Genomic DNA, 17041 nt, shown 5'->3' with positions numbered 1-17041 from the left:
ATAGGGGTGAGAGGTGTGGGGGGGTGGGGGGAGAAGCATAATCTAGATAGTTACTGAAGCAAAACCAGGCAGAAGGGGATTGCAAGAGAAGGGATGAAAAACCCCCCTCTCCCTGGAGACCGGAAGCCTCTGGCTCTCACTCTTCTGACAAGAGCCTCAGCCTCTTTTCTCATACGTCGACACCATGCTAGTGTCCAGATTTCTTAGTGCCCTCGGTCTTGTCGCTCTGAGCAATTGTCAGTGGTGTGCTTTATAGCAAACAGAAACTTCTCTGACTGAATAATACAAATAAAAGCTACTATTGAAATTGATTTTGGTATGGAATGATTAAATTACTTGAAATTTTGACAGGTCAGGAGGAATATTGTCTGTCAGTGTATTTGTATGCTTTCAGTTTGGGATTCGGAAGCTTAATAGTCATTCCTATTTTTAATGTCTTCAAAGAAAAGTACAGTGAGGGCCTTTTGCACTGATGTTATCAGAGTTGACTGAAAACAAAATATGTGTTCGCTGCTTTACCTGAAATGAAAGATCCTGCTGTCTTATCAAGTTGGGATCTGATGTTAATGCTAACTCTACTTAAAGTAAACTTGTTGAAGGGACACTGTAAGTATCATAACATCTGCCTAAAACTAGAATGCTCTTGACAAGCTACAATTTTTCTTGCAGTTTTCATAGCAGACCTTTTTCAGACCTAGTCACTAGTGTAAAGAACATACAAGTTTTCAGTGCAAAACCATTGATATAACACATTGTAAAGTCAGGCCCTTTTCGTAAATATGGGAAAACAGAACTTGCTTCTGTTCTAATTTCTGCTATTGCAGGGTCCAGTATTATAGGCCAGGTGGGACCATAGTATGTTGTAGCCTACGTTAGGTAGATGATCAAGATAATTGAATTTTTCTAAATTAGCATCTTTTCATGTATGTGAAAAGATACTATCTGTAACTTAATACCTTAACAATCTCACCAAGCAAGCCGATTTCAGCAGCAATATCACGTGTGAATGCTAGTAACAGGACAGCTTTACCTCAAAGCCTTTCGGTAGTCCCCTTGCCTTTTACTGTTCCTAACTTGACGGTCCTAGTATTTATTGTTCTTTCCTTTTGCCTCCTTTATTTTGGTTTCCAGTCTCTGATCTAGTTATTCAAAGATGTATTTCCAAGTATTGGTACTCTTAAAGGAATCCATGTTGCATGCAGAAAATACTGTAATTCTCATTTGGTTGACAGAACAGGTTTGTTTAGTGCATTCTCTGTCTTCTATAACTTTTCTCAGTAGTTAATTCCCTCCTTAAAAGTATATAATCTTGTGATACAAGTTGCTTAGTTTTAGTTTTCAGCTGATGAATACTGTTATCTTTAAGTGGTATATTTTGAAGCATCCCTGAATTAGTGTGGTGTATGTCTAGAGACTGCAATCAAATTACTTCTAAATTTTGTTCAAAGCCTATGCCTTGATATAGTCTTTTTGCCATTGATACAAGAGACTTCCACTCTTTTAATTAAGGCTTTTCTCGAGAGCCATTAAGACTCTTCTGTGAGCCTTCTTCAACTTAACATTACCTTTCTGAAGCTGTAGATGCCAGACTGGAAAAAGAATGGCAGTTATGGTAGATTTGCAGCTATGTACAGGAAATAAGTTAATGTCCATTTTCTTAAGGAAGACTTCTCATTGATAGCACTGGAAATCACATTAGCTAGCTTCTGTAACAGTGGAAGGTAGGTCCAGTGACCTACTATATTACTGCTGCTATATTAGTACTGTAATTTCACCAAAAGGAAGAAAATGTCCTTACATGTATGCCAGCTGGCACAGAGAAGGGTTCTGCGTGTCTTCTACCCTTCCCTCTGTACATGTAGTCTTAAACATTTTTTGAAGTAGCTGATGCTGGTGAGTCCTTTCTACAATGTTTACTTCTGACTTGGTTGAGAGCTAAACTTAGACTCGAGACATAGAAACCCAGTACAGCACCTTGTTTATTGAGATGAGTTTCCTGGCCGCCTGGTGTTCGATTTCTGTCCTCTTGCTCACAGCACAGATAGCGTTGTTAAGGCCAGCGTTCAGCCCTGAGCTGGACTGTTCAGCTCATCAGCTGGAAAAGGGAATGGGGCAGGGACCTGGTTGATCTCTTCCTTGCAGGATGACTTGAGTTACAACTTTCTGTGCGGCGACCTTACAGCGTATTGGAAGAAATGTGCCTAAAACAGTGAAAGAAAAGCATCGGTGTTACTGTACAGGGCAGTGGTGAGACCTCCTCTACAATATTAGGTGTCATAACGCTGATCAGGCTGTAGTACATGCGGCACATAGCTCCACGGATGACGTAGGGCTTGTTGCATAAGAAGAAATCAAAAGACCTTAGCATGTTTCCCGTACTAAAACAGGCCAGAGAAGGATGTTTATTACGCTGTTGAAGATCATATGTTTCTCTTGCACCAAGTGTTCTTGATTTTACATCCATTTGGAGCCCAAAATTAAATTTGATCCATGTTACACTTGTTAAAAGCAAAACAAAGACCTTGGCACCTGTAATTGGCACCACAGCTGTTTATAGTAAGAGTTAACTTCACAGTATTTGGCATAGGAGGAGATCCCAGCAATATGTCTCCCATTCCCACTCCCTTTTATTAGTGGAGAAAGACCAAAGGGAAGATTCTCCCTTGAAAGGCATGTCTTGATAAATTAATGGGGTGTTTCTGCTAGTCAGAGGCATTCAGTGTTAAATGTTTAAAAAGTTTAATTTTGTGTTTTCAAGCAATAATTTTGCAACTCTTAAAAAAATGTTTGTAGCATCTACATATTTTTGGACAAAACCCTCATACATAGGTAGCCCCCACTGTAAACTATGGAAGCTATACATAGTTTGTGGGGAGGGGAGAGGGTGTCCTAAAGATTCCTCCAAAGAGCCCAGTTCATGTAATAACTTTATTAGAAAAGAACAGTCTTTTCAATCAGTTGAGAGTGGGTCTGTAAAAAGATGTAAAAAGGCTTTTTCTGATCTATGTTCTTGTGCAAAGTACAAACATTTGGAGAATATTATATTTATTAGGACTAGGTTTTAGCAATGCATTTAATATGCAAAAAATATCGTTGTGTTCTGTCCAGTGGATTTTATGTACAGTTCATGAGCATTGCTTCTGTTCTACAGTTTCAACAGGCTCGAACAGATACTGACAAGTAGGGTGACTCAGATTAACGCAGGTGATAAGAAAAAGAACTCAGTTGTCCAGTAATATTTGTTTAGCAAAAGTTTGTGTGTGTGTATGAGGTGAAGGAGGGAGGACTTCTGAGATGATTGAGCAGAGAAATGGAGTGTTAGTTTGCAGAATTTTTCTCTTCATATGAGAAGATTGAGGAAGAGAGTGTTAGTTCTTGGTGTTCGTTAAACAAAACAACTTTGTACTTGTCAGGAGGTCAGAAGATCGTGGTAGGTATAAAGTTCCTGCGTGAGCGGCAGATGGCTTGTTTTCACACCTCAGGAAGGACTCACTGTCACATCCAGGTCTTACAGAGGGTAGAGTCTTTTATTAAAAAAAGTCTCAATGAAAATATCAACGTACAAATGATTCCTCCTAGGAGTTCTTCCTCTTTGGTATCTCTGCATGAAGATCTACTGTGAGAGCCTATCTTCTTTCTGCTGTTGCTTCCCATTTTGTCTAGAGATCTTCTTGACTGCTCCCCTGAAGAGCTTGATAATTGTATTACTGGCTGCCCAGCCTTGACAGGTCATATGCAGAAGAGCAGAGACTGTCCATGTGCTGGCTTCTAAGTCGTTCTTCCTAGAGTTAGCTGTCATTCTTATAAACTAGGCTGGTATCTTTTTTTGATTGAGTTTGGTCTAGTTTTAAGATACATCATTTGGAAGGAAAAAAGCCCCACGGATTTTATTTGTGAGAGGTAAATATTTATCAATGTCTTCAAATATTATTCTAATACCAGTGCTAACCCCTGGAGTTGCTTGGCAAACTGAATAAAATGCTGACTTAAAAGCCATTTTCCATGCTTACTATTGAGGATTACCACTGGGATTTTATTTTAAATGTTGCTCACGTTACAGTGAGAAATACATTATCAGTGGAAGGATCTTTCTGAAAGAAAGTCAGCTAATGAAAACCCTTGTGCTGCCTGAAGAGCTGTTTCCTATGCAGCTGTACGTAGACTCCCTACATTCTTCAGAATGTCCACTTTGAACAAAATCCACAGGGCAGGAGTTCACAGAGCAAGTTTCAATCCCACTCTGGGAAAGTTGGATGTTTGACTAGAATTAACTGCCTTGAACCCATTGTGTTTGAATTAATTGTAGAGAATAACATGTTTGTGTACAGTGAACTCCTGTGCAAATACCATGGTAATAACCAAAGGTACTGTGCCTGGCGAAAAAAAATGCCAGCTCTTTGGGAAACAGAGAAAGAGAAGGAATGCGAGGAGGCAGGGAAAAGAACAAAGATGCTGGCTGTCATGGGGTTTTCTTTTGTGACTATTTTCTAGCAGTACGATGAGGGGAGTGTGAAAGCAGGGCCTAGTGTGAAGGGGAAGATGGAGCTGTTTTTCTTCTCGTCCCAGAGACCTATAATAACTATTTTAATACTTATGCTGGCGTGCCTTCTTATGAACAGGGCCATTGCTGAGCTGCCAAATCTCTTGCTGTGCAAGATGACACATTAATACTGAGCTTATTGGAGCAGGTTCTTCAGTTTTGTGCAGGTTGTTAGAGCAAAAAGATCTCTTTGTACTTTCTGTTCTCCTTTGGAATTATTTTTTGTAATTGGGAGAAAGTGCTTGGACACTGTCAGAGATGCTTTTGATGGTGTTCCAGAGGAACGTGCCCTTGTCAGATTATGAAGACATGTTTCTCAGTTCTGTGTCTCCCTTGTTCTGACTTGGGGTCAGAGGGTCCACCTTCACCTCAGCTCCTCTAGCAGTGATCAGTGCAGTCCATACCAGTACCACCAGCCCAGGCTGGACAGAGACCTTCTGAAAGTAGCTGTGTCAAAATATAGAGAGCAGGTGGAAGGGAAATACTGTTTGTTTTAGCAAGGTAGTGGATCAGAAATAAAGAATAGAAAGAGTACAAATTCCTCTGCTTAATTGAATTATGTTATCACTACCTAATGTTCTTTTAGCGTAGAAGAATTTTTTATGTAATACAGATTCAATCCTTTGTTTATTTTTAAATCCTGTGGCTTTAGGAAACATACCAATCTTAATTTGCCAGTTCTAGTAATTAATTCTAAGAATCGGCAACAATCTAATGCTTTTGTTCTCGGCAAGTTACTCTGCCCAAGTTATGCTGGCTAGCTTTCATTCCCACAGCGTGTTGACTCTTGAGAAGCAGCAAGCGCTTACATCTTCTTTTTTCATCGTTTCCAAAATCCAAATAAACCCTACTTCCCTAGAAGATTTTTCTCGATTCTTCTTTTAACTCTGACTCTTTGCCTGGATAAAGCCCAATTCAGACTCGCTTCTCTTTACTTTCCCTAGGCAGATAGCTCTTACATAGGGCAAAAGTTCTGACCTGCCTTGCCTTTGAGGATCGTTTCACCTGCTAATGAATCTGTGCTCCTGCCTGCCAGAACTGCTTGTCCCGTGGCCGGTAACCACACGAAAACCTTGTCTACATTCCCAGCTGCTAGCTCCTGTCTGCAAACCTAGGCAACCACCATCCTCAGCTCCGACTGTTCACCTCATATCACCTCTCTGGGCTCACCTCCCATCTGCTGGGAATCTCTCAGTTATGTGTGAGTCAGGGAGGACCAACCTTAACAAATGGCAGTCTCTAAAGTTACTGCTTTTGCAGATTGTATCGACCATGGAGCGTCTTTGTATCGCTGCATATGAGATACAAAAGTGGTGAGGGTTTGGGTTTTTTTCCTTGTTGTTGGTTTTTGAATAATGTCATTCATCTGTGTATCTAACTTCTAATCGCAGAGTTGCTGAGTTTAGGATCTTGGGGCTGATAGAGAAGTCTATAAATGTTTGGAACTGCAGGGTTTCAGATGAGAGATTGTCTTTTGCAAGCCAAGTCCCTTGCTGGTTGCTTATTTATGCAGGGCACCAGGCTTGCACGCTACTTCAGACTAAAAGGTGTATTCCAGGTCACACAACTGAGAATAAGTGCTTGTTCTACAACTTCTGTGAAGGGAGAACTGGCTGAGTAGAGGCAGAGTATGAACATTGCCTGCGCTTCATTCTTGTTTTGCAGAACTAACCAACCAAGGAATATTGGAAGGGGTTAAAGAGAGGGAGAACCCTCTTTGGAACTTCATGAATGTTGCTCTGGACATTCTCAGTAAATGCCTTTTATTTTCCGTAGTTTTACAGTAGAAACTGTGATAGGTAGTAAACAGTTATTTGGTGAAATACTGCCTAGCAGTATTTAATTCCCTAGAAAATCAGGGAAGAGTAGCATTTGTCTTTATCTGGTATATCAGCAGGTATTTCCTCTATGTAAGCACCAGGTGGCATTCTTACCATGATTATGATCAGAAGTTACTCTTCCATTTCAGTTTTATAAGTCTCATCTTATATCAAGATAAATACAGATACTGTCTTTCTGAAACACAGTTTTTTGGGCTTTGGCAAAAAATACCTGCTTAGTTAAAGCCTGGCCAACGGTCTAACTTGTTTTGGGTACCTAAAGATGAAGATTTTTTTTCAGAAGCTTTGTACAAGTCCTTAGGTGTGTAGTGACAGTGTTATAGTCTAGTATGTATGTATCATCCTAGGTTTAAAGAGTGTTTTGCTCACTCTCTCCCTCCCAGCCTTGGTACCATTTCATGGTCTTGATCTCAGTTTCTCCTTGAGCAAAAATCTTGCAAGCCTGAGCTTGTATGTTTTTATAACCAACTCTTTAAAAGAACCCTGTAAAAATGAGTACTTTGAACTGTTGTTTAATATAATTATATATTTAAATAATTATCTTAAACATTTCCATAGACTGATATTTTTTAGAAGTTCTTCCTGGTGCTGATATGTACTAGGAATATTTTTCTTGCTTTTCCTCTAGGTCCTGTCTGCAGTATATGTGTGTCATCTTTTGGAGCAAGACCAGTAACAATCTTCAGTGGCTTTATGGTGGCTGGGGGCCTCATGATGAGCAGTTTTGCACCTAACATATACTTTCTATATATTTCATATGGGATTATTGTTGGTAAGAAACACTTTCCCTTCATATAGAGACTTAATCTTTATTATTTTGCATCTTGGTTTATGAATCTGAACTGGGAAACTGATTCACAGAGGGAGTGGTAGTCTGGGACTTGGTTTATCAAGGAGTACTTTACTTTGGGGCGGGGAGGGGTGTCGCACAGGCAGACTGTTGCCATGTAGTGGAAGATAAAAGCAATGCATATGTTCATCAAGGTTTGAAAACAGTTATCCTCTGTTGACATGGTTGTTAGAGATGGAGAAGCTGAGGTTTTACCTAAGGGGTGGAATCAAGCAGGTCTTCTGCAGGTGTGAAGTGCCAGTCTTAAAGGTATAACATCTCTTCTGGGATTCTGTCATGTACTCATTCTAATTTGATAAATTAGAGATCATTAGGGAGCGATGTGGTTCTCCACATTAACTGGATTGAACCTAAAATGCTGTGCTAAAGGCATGAAAGTGCTGTTTTCCTAGCAGGTGGTGACCTGCCCCTCTGTGCTGCAGAGGGCTGCTGTGGGTGGTTTATCAAATTAACTGTGTCAGGAATCTGGGCACCTCGCTGGCCGGCGGGACCCAGCAGCCTGCTGGCTTGGGCACAGTGCCAGGCGGATGTGGCTGTGCTGTTTTCTGGGGCCGGCCCCTGGACTGAAAGCCATGTAACCCTTCCACATAACATAGAGCCTGAGCTGGTGAACTCCTCAAACCCAGCCTGCTCCGCTCAGGTTCTGCAGCCAGGGGTGGGCAGGGGAGAGGGAGGTGGGACAGTGCAGGAAGCCTAATGGCCCTGTCAGTGTGAGGCCGGTGCAGCTGGTATTGAGCCAGAGCTAAAAGGTACCTCTGTGCCCAGGGTACACTGTTATCTGAGGAATAAAAAGGGGCATTCATTTCCTAGACTATGTTGCATGCTTTATTTCTAACTCTTTTTCTCAAGGGCTTGGATGTGGCCTTTTGTATACCGCAACAGTTACCATCACTTGCCACTATTTTGACAAACGCAGAGGCCTTGCACTTGGTCTGATTTCAACAGGTATGACTTTTAATTGTCATTCTCTTTAACTTTTTAACTCTGATACAGCTACCATTACCCTGGAAATAAAAACCAGGAGATTATATTTTTCTCAGTTACTTCCTGAAGTACTTCTTAAGTCAAAACATCAGTAGCAGTGAACAGATAAAACCAGACTTCAAATAAAATAGTAATTACACTTGCAGGTGTACAGTATGGGTTATCCATATAGATGAGAAAAGGATATTCACTAAAATGAAAGCAGAATCATGAGTAGCTTGGGCTGATTGCCGTGGCATGGGTAGTAAGTGGGGGAACTTCCCGTAGAGCTCTCTTCCCCCTCTTCTTTCTTACACAAGATCAGAGGCGAGAAAGAAACTCGAGATGCAGGATATAAATGCTGATATACGTAACCTCGCATTAGCTGTACCTTTAAAAGAGTAATTGAAGTTTGGGCTTACATTTTTAATATTTTTTCCTTTCCAATCTAAAAGGAGACTGAATCTTCCAAAAGCTGATCCCAGCTTTTTGTCCATGTATGTTAAAGGGATCCTAGAAAAATGAAACTCTGATAATACAAGGAAAATTCTTTGAAGGATGCTGAGCAGTCTTTCTCATCCTCTCTCTAGGTCTTTAGGTTATGTGATGTTGTCCTTTGCACCAAGAGGAATTGCTAAATTACTGGACCAAGTAGGAACTGTTAAAGAAGACTATGGTCCCATGCCTTGCTTTCTGTATTGTATGGGATCTGTCCTCTGATCTGTTTTCTCTAGTAGCTGTTAGTGAGGAGAGGCCTGGTCAGTACAGTCAGTATTGTGAGATATTAATGCCAGATGCACACCAGTGGAATAAAGAAGAACTTCTGCAGAAATGTTCCTTGGAATTATTTTCAGTGGCTTTTGTTGGGATTCCAGGTAGTTTGGCTTAAGGCCTGATCTTATTGCGCCCTGGTTATTTTAGTACCATGAAGACAAAACAAGTCTGAATTTTATAATTATTTTTTCCTGTGTTTAGCACTGAAGTGTATAAATGGCTTTAATATAACCTAGAGACAGTCTTCAGCAAATCAAAAAAGTTTGTCTTTAAATTGACTTGAAAAAGCAATGCTCTGTATTTGTGAGTGGACACTTATTGATTACACTGATCTACGCTCACTTCAACCGAGAGCTTTTTCTTTAAATCTGTGGGATTGCATAAAGTGTTCATAGAAATTACTTACTCTTTAGTGTTTTCTTCTTAATAGCCAAATTTCTCAAATGCATGTTTGGCCTTGCAAAGCTTCAGAAATGCCTTTGGAGTAAACTCCCACCATGTGAGCCCCCCTCCTTAAACACCAAGCAGTCAAGGGCTTTTTCTAGGGGGGCTTTTGGTGAACCTCTGGTCTGTTCCTGCCTTAGAGGAGGAAGATGAGTAGGTAGCAGCATGGAGCAGAAAGGGCAAAATGTTGGTGTATGAAATTCTAACTGTGCTAACTTAAAATGGTATCTGAAGGGATACGTATACGTGAGTGCATAGCAGAAGGATGGCTTAATAGTTTTTTGGTGTTTTTCATCAGATATAGTATTGATCCTACTTGTTTCTAAAGTGTATGCTGGTGTTAATCATCATAAATTGTTCAGATATTTTGAAAGGCTTTTTATTTTGTGGATACTCAATAAAGAAACTGTAACTTCAAGAGGGATGATAACCGACCAGTTCATTAGACTGGGGAGAGAGGAGCACAAATGACTTACCATTCCTGTGACAGTATATTTGTAGACGCTGAAATGTAGAAGTTTGTTAGTGTTGAAGAATGTTCTCAGTTCTTCATTTTAAACTTATCTTATTTTCCTCTTATAGGCTCAAGTGTTGGACTCTTTATATATGCAGCATTGCAAAGAGAGCTTATTGATCTATATGGACTGGATGGTTGTCTGCTAATAGTTGGAGCACTGTCTCTAAATATATTAGCATGTGGCAGCCTAATGAGACCACTGGAGTCATCTGATTCCCCTCCACCAGAAAAAACGTGTGTAGACAAAGTCCCAGATCAGTATTTTGTTTACCATGAAAAAGAAAAGACTGTTGAAGAAAATATAAGCATCCTTGAAAAGGGCTATGTTGTTGAAAAAAGTGCAAACAATATGCCTGATTACAAACAGGATAGCATTTTAAATAAGAATGTATTAAGCTCAATAAATGTAAATGAGAAAGACACTTACAAAAAGAAAGTTGTAGAACAGACAAACTTCTGCAAACAACTCGCCAAAAGGAAGTGGCAGCTCTATTTGAACTACTGGGAGGAAACCATGGTTCTTTTTAAGAACAAAGTATTTTCAGCTCTCTTTGTTGCCATCTTGCTTTTTGATATTGGTGGATTTCCTCCTTCTCTGCTCATGGAAGATGTAGCAAGAAGTGCACACATTAATGAAGATGACTATCGTATGCCCCTTATTTCCATTATAGGCATTATGACTGCTGTTGGCAAACTTACTTTAGGAATACTGGCAGATTTTAAGTGGGTTAACACTTTATATCTATACGTAACTACCTTATTAATGACAGGAGTGGCCTTGTTTGCAATTCCGTTTGCCAAAAGTTACCTTACATTAGCAATGCTTTCTGGGACTTTGGGTTTTCTGACTGGCAACTGGTCGATTTTTCCATATGTAACAACAAAGACTGTGGGAATTGAGAAACTGACTCACGCCTATGGGATATTGATGTTCTTTGCTGGACTTGGAAATAGCCTCGGACCACCAATTGTAGGTAAGGTCAAGGTAGATACTATAAAATGAACATGAGCTTGTCAGGACCAGACAGAATTAATTTGCATGCAAGTAGTTCTAGTTGGTCCTAATAACAATGGAAAGATGAAATCAAAATCTTCAACAAAAATTAAAGCCTGTTTCACTTGAGCTGGCCAAGCGGATTGTGTTCTGGTTTTGGCTTTGATGAAAAGCACATTTCGTGTCTTAAGTGATCAAGCTGTATTTTAGATTTGGCCTCTCTTTTTTTTCGGGGGGTGGTGGCGTTCACGATGTTTCTCTAACGTACAGTGCTGTGTTACCTTTAGCTCCTCACTGATGTGCTTCTCTCTTACTTTCACTCTCAGGTTGGTTTTACGACTGGACGCAGGAGTACAACACTGCATTCTATTTCAGTGGCTTTTGTGTCTTACTGGGTGGATTTCTTCTGCTGTTGGCAGCGTTACCCTGCTGGAATGCCTGTACCAATCAGAGCTCAAAGCTGCCTCCAAATGCTTACACCTACAAAGTTGCATCTAGCGCTTAGGTGACAACTAGAAAACACTTCGTGCTTTTTTTATATTATATAGCAAAGTATTTTAGTAATTTTCCACTTATTTATGAAGCCCAAAAATCCTCTTTGACTAGACAAATTCCATTGTTGCTTTTTGTTCAGTTCTTTTTTCCTTCTTTCATTTCTTCTTATTTTTAAGAACAGTCTTATTTGTCTACTATACATCATGTTTTCAGCCTTTGTCTACTGTAATTGCCTTTCACCCTGTAAGGGGTATATTCTGCTGTATTATCAGCTGTTTTGTTTTGTCTTTTTTTTTAATAAGGGAGGTGGTACAGAGGGGTGAAAACTTTGAAGCAAAAATGAAGGCCTGTTCCTTATCGGAGAAGGCTGACATTTCTGTCACCTTTTATAGATCTCCGAGTTGCACAATCAGACTTTACAAAACAAAAATTTGCCTTATTAGAATGTAATACTGTGGCAAGGTGCTTATAACATCATGCTTAGGTTAACTTTTTGTCTTTTTAAAGTTTCTCCAATTTACAATGAAGTGCCAATAGGGGGAGGGAGAAGAGGGGGAACAAAAACAACCTTGTGTTGCATAGCTGAAGTGAACTTTATGATGAAAGTAAAGTTTCTTACTACCACTGCAACTAAGAACTATGTTTATAAATATTGCACATTTTGTGAAGTCTGTTTATAAAACTGTTGAACCAAAACCTTATAAACCAAGGAATAAATATGATTGTTGAAACCACGAAAAATGATGACTTGGTTATGTAAGTTCATAATCTTTAGATCGGAGTTGGAGATGTGCTCACAGAAGCCCACAGGTGAGTGTTTCTAAGCAAGTCACCTGCAGTCTGGCAGTGCTGGGGGCATCTCTTGTTCCACAACTAAAGTTTAGTAGTTTGAGCCTGCTGTGGAGAGCTTAGTACTAGAGCTTTCAACAAGGTAGACGTGATGAAAAAAAGGAAAAATGTGACAGCAATGACATCTTTGCTCTGTCATTTTTGGAATGGACATAGCAAGCAGAAAAGTTAGTAACAGGGAGCAGGAAAAAGCATGGGGGAGGGATAACAGAAGAGGTACGGGTGAAGCTGAGATGGAAAGAGTTGCAGCACTTGAACACCAAACAGGCCAATAAAGAGAGAGCCCCTGAAACCCACTGCCCAGGTAACTCTGGCTGCAGGCTAGGTCTGTGTGTGTGTTGGCTTTTTGCTTTTGTTTAACCCAAGGCTGGCGTGACTGGGGGGAACGCTGTGTGAGGTTGAAGTATTTCCTGAGCCAGGTAGGTGCCACAGCGAAGGCAGGATGACAGCTAGCTCTGCACTGCTCTGCGTGCCCTGTGCAATAGCTTTTGCTTCTGTAGCTGCTCCCTCACCAAAGCTGTGTCTGGTTGCTCTTGCATAGTAGTCACAGAAATCTCCTATCCACCTGTGGCATGTGCTGTGCGTTTTGGCTTCTTGCTGTAGGTTTAAAGTTTAGTGGAGCACGTTGGGAAGCCTTGGGTGAGGTAGAAGTTCTTAGTCCTGAGTTACATCCTATGTGGTTGCCTGCAAATGGCCAAGTAGTTCTCAGCAGTAGTATGTGCCTCAAATGTCTGCTGTGATTCTGGCTCATAAATAATCCTTAAGATAAAAAAACAGGCATGTAATGAACAACCTTTATTGTCAAAGTGCTATGCACAGAGTTACTGTGTTTGCACACCTCATTGAGCAAGAGCGATGTAACCTCTAAGTGGGGCAGACATAAGTGCCAGTGATGATCCCTCTTCTAGTCCGAGGTAGGAGAATCCAGCTTGGCTTCAGACAGTTTTTGCTGACTTTCAGGGATTCACTTATGTTTGTATTAAAACTTGACAAAGATAAAGATGCAGTTAGTTTGTCTTTTTGTTTTTTTGTTTTTTGTTTTTTTTTTTTTCTACTGTTTGTCAGCTGGGTGGAACTACTGTGTGGGTTTTTTTCCTGGACTGCTTATTCAATGCATGTGGAAAAAATACTTAGTATTCAATATAGGCATAAATGCAACTCCAATTCCAAATTGGAGCCCTGGGTATCTGATGTGGATTTGCACGCGTTTTATGTGCTATATGGCAGCTGTAGTCAGATTTCACCATGTGCATGTAAAAGTAGCAACATGTTTTACGTATCTTAAAGAAACTCTAGTGATATACTGGGTATGATCAGGTTATGTGTGCCTTCAGATTAATATCTTATTTTATCTTAAATTAAAGTCTCTTGCTTCCTGCCAACAATACATTCTGAGTACTTTAAATAAGAAACTGATGTTAAATTATTTGTCAGTCTGTTTGAAAAAATTCAGCTGGAATTAATGATTGGGCAATATGTAGCACACTTTTGCAATGGAAATGGAGTCTATTATTAGGCAGTTTCATACGTTTGGAAATATGACTAGTGATCTGTGATAGTTTCCTGATGTAACCGTACCCATCAGTGAGGAAAGAGCCTGACTGTTGAAGAATTTTATATTGCCACTGCAGGCAATATATGTTAGGACTCCTAACTCTAGCCACTTAGTTGTGCACTGTGACTGTACTAATCTTGACTTTAATTGATGAAGAAGACCTAAGATTTAATGGTTTTTTTTTTGCTTTTTACTTCTCCAGTTTTGCAGCGTTCCTTTCCAAGAAGGGATTTCCAGAGATGCTGCCGCCTGAATGTTATCTGAGAGGCTTTCCTTCTTCTATCTGACACGCATTATTCTAATCAGCCCATAGGTTCAAATGTTTTTTTGGAAGGTGACAGGAGAGGTACAACACGATTATCTGTGCCTCATTTGCTTGAAAAGTAGGTCATCAGCATTGACAGGGTGGTAGAGGCAGGTAGGTACACAGTTGTACCACGTAGAATTAAATTCTGCATCCTCTTCAGTTTTATAGTCCCTGACAAATAGTTCTGGAACAGAAAGAATGAGATGCTTAAATAATTACTCTTTATTGTAGAAGAAAAAGCTATTGTTTATTGCATAAATTAATTGGTTACTGTGGAGTCAGTGATGATTAGAACATTTATCTTCTTATTTGCAGATCTTAAGAAAATTTATTGTAGTTCCCAAAACACAAGACAAATGAAACTGCGAAGTTTTATTAGATTTAAAGTCTATTCTGTGCCTTGCTCAATTGATGGTAATTATGTTTAGCTGCAAAAACTCATTACATTCTTTTGGTAGCTGTTAATTTTTCTACATCATGCTGATACTGGATTCCTGCATCATGTACTGACATTGAACAATGTGCTGAGTAAGGGCTACAGATCATATGCTATAAAAATTGATTTAGATGTTTGCATAGCATTAAACTGACACTGAGGTATTTTTTTATTGGAAAGATATTTTGCTTAAGGCCTTTCAGGAGGGCCTTTCACATTTATAGGTAGTGAATATGTTGGGCTGAGCATGATACTGGTCAGATTAAAAATGGCAAAAACAATAAATGATACAGAAATTGGACAGGTATGTCAAAGGAAGTGGCAAAATCTGCTTTCTCCTATGGAACAGAATTCCTCAGATCCAAAGGACATCAAACAGTGATGTTTTGCTGTAGACTCAATTATACTGAAGAGCCAAGTTAAAGACTTGTCAGTCTTCTTACAGGAAATAGTCTTCAGAGACATGTCAGTATGCTGTTTGCCAAAATCCGTTTTGCTTTTCACTTCTTTTTTTAAAGAAAGATATTTGTGGTTTTTAAATGATGACTTTTAAGTAATTGAAACGGTTCTCAGAAGCTGATACACACATACTCATCTTGTACCGTGCTATATCACGTAACGATTTTGTTGGAGGAACTAGATCATAGAATCACAGAATGATTTGAGTTGGAAGGGACCTTTACGGATCATCTAGTTTCTGGTTTGTCGTCACTTTCATGGCTCTGTGGGGAAGGCTTGACTCCTTTCTTTTATGTCCTCATTATAAGGCCTCACATTTTCTGCAATAGCTTCTTAGGCTATTTTTCTTTATGGTGTCCATAGTTTTTTGCAACAACACTGTTGGTCAGCTTTAGCTATTTTTGTTCGATATGTGGAGTATTTGCTTGCTTGGGTTTTTCTCATTAGCATTAAATAATCGCATCAGTCCAAATTGACTTTATTAGCCCTAAAATCATTTCATGTTGTCAGAACTTAAAGGCCAAGATGTCTGAAATGAGCAACTTGCTGAAATTCTTGGCCAGAGATAGAGAGAGAGAATAAAATATGACCAGTATGAATGCAGATATCTCAACTTCTCTGCCTGCAAATGCTCAAGACTTCATTTAATGAGGAATAGGAGTCTTATGCATGTGTGATAAGGTAGAGTGAAGACAGGACAAATCTTTTGGCTCCAGGATCTCCCTGCTGTGCTGTCTTCTCTTTGGGTCTCCTGTGTCAGGTGCAGCTTTTCTGCTGTGTCCGCCGCAGTTTTGTGAGCTAGCGTAAGGTGAGAGGTAGGAGCATCATGTGCCTGGAGCGTGAGATTTAACACTCAGGTACCTCCAGTCTCCTCGCTTAGCGTGCAACAAAGACTATCATGCAATGTTCAGGCATTGAATATGTACCTCAGGAGTCTTCAAGGGAGCATCCCTGTACCTGTTCCTCGCTGAGCCCCAGTGCCACTGCGGAGGGATTAAGTACAATGAGTTTTCCAGGCCATAGTTTAAAGTTGTGTTTTCTGCCAGTGGAGGTATTTGCTTAAGGCATCCAACAGTGCATTGTTGTGGGTGCTGTGTTGTAAACCCACTCAGGGAATCTCTGGAAATGCTAATTTTTGTAACTGAGATCAGCTTGTAGTTTTTACAGTACGGGCTCACATGTAACTGCTAGCACAACACGCATGGGTGGGAAGGGGCTTGGAGCAGCTCCTTTGTAAGTTGCCCTTGTGGTCGTGCCCCTGTGCAGTGAGACTGCAGCAAATGTTGTTCCCAGCTGCCTTTGGCTCCAAGCTTAATCTTACTTAGTCATAGTTAAACTTGCAAAAACATCTTCTTTTACTTCAAATTAATGTGGTCATGTGTGTGTCCGTGTGTCCCATTTCTCTCATTGCAGGCTGAAAATCATTCAACTAAACTCTCTTTCTTCCTTTCCTGGTGTCATAGCTCCTGTTGAAAAGTAAACATGTTTTCAGTGATTAACAGCAATGACTATGAGATGTTGCTGAGTAACAAGATGACTACCTATCCCGTTGTTTAGTAAATAGCCAGTGCTCTGACCAACTCTATATTTACAGATCATATCTAAATTGTGTGGGTTTTTTGTGGTTATAACTTTAAAATTTGATATATGACATGCATATCAAGTTGTATTAGGTCACGCTGTCTTCTGTTGGAATCAAATTACTTTGCTGTTTAATTAAAACATCCCTGGGTTAGAGTGGCTGTCTCCCTGCTTTGCGTTACTTAGGGGACCATCTGCGCATCAGGGTAACTGAAATCATCTGATGTCTTGAATTACAATAAATACTGTGTATGAGGTTATGCAAGGGTTCGTAAAAAAGCTTCAATTAATTAGTATTTTCTTCAAATAAAACAGGGTTATGTGGACATGCTGTCAGAGAGTGAGGGACAAAAAATTACATTTACAAGACTGGGCTTGACAATCTCATATCTCCCCAGGTATCAATTAGAGGTAACAATTAAGTAGTCATTGTTTT

General features: G+C 39.9%; 1 protein-coding gene across 1 annotated transcript in view; it reads left to right on the top strand.

Annotated features, from left to right (window-relative positions):
* Window positions 1-11555, top strand: part of SLC16A9 (solute carrier family 16, member 9) — a 12947-nt gene extending 1392 nt beyond the window's left edge. The window contains exons 2-5 of the mRNA XM_009696460.1: window positions 7010-7153; window positions 8081-8176; window positions 9995-10903; window positions 11250-11555. Of these exons, the coding sequence (XP_009694762.1) occupies window positions 7010-7153; window positions 8081-8176; window positions 9995-10903; window positions 11250-11428 (1328 nt within the window). The 3' untranslated portion in view covers window positions 11429-11555. The remainder of the gene's footprint in view (window positions 1-7009; window positions 7154-8080; window positions 8177-9994; window positions 10904-11249) is intronic.
* The last annotated feature ends 5486 nt before the right edge of the window (window positions 11556-17041 follow it).

This window comes from Cariama cristata, unplaced genomic scaffold (assembly GCF_000690535.1).
Source record: "Cariama cristata isolate BGI_N322 unplaced genomic scaffold, ASM69053v1 scaffold10363, whole genome shotgun sequence".
Lineage (NCBI taxonomy): Eukaryota > Metazoa > Chordata > Aves > Cariamiformes > Cariamidae > Cariama > Cariama cristata.
The sequence above is the reverse complement of the archived record's forward strand: the minus strand, read 5'-3'. Positions and strand labels throughout refer to the sequence as shown.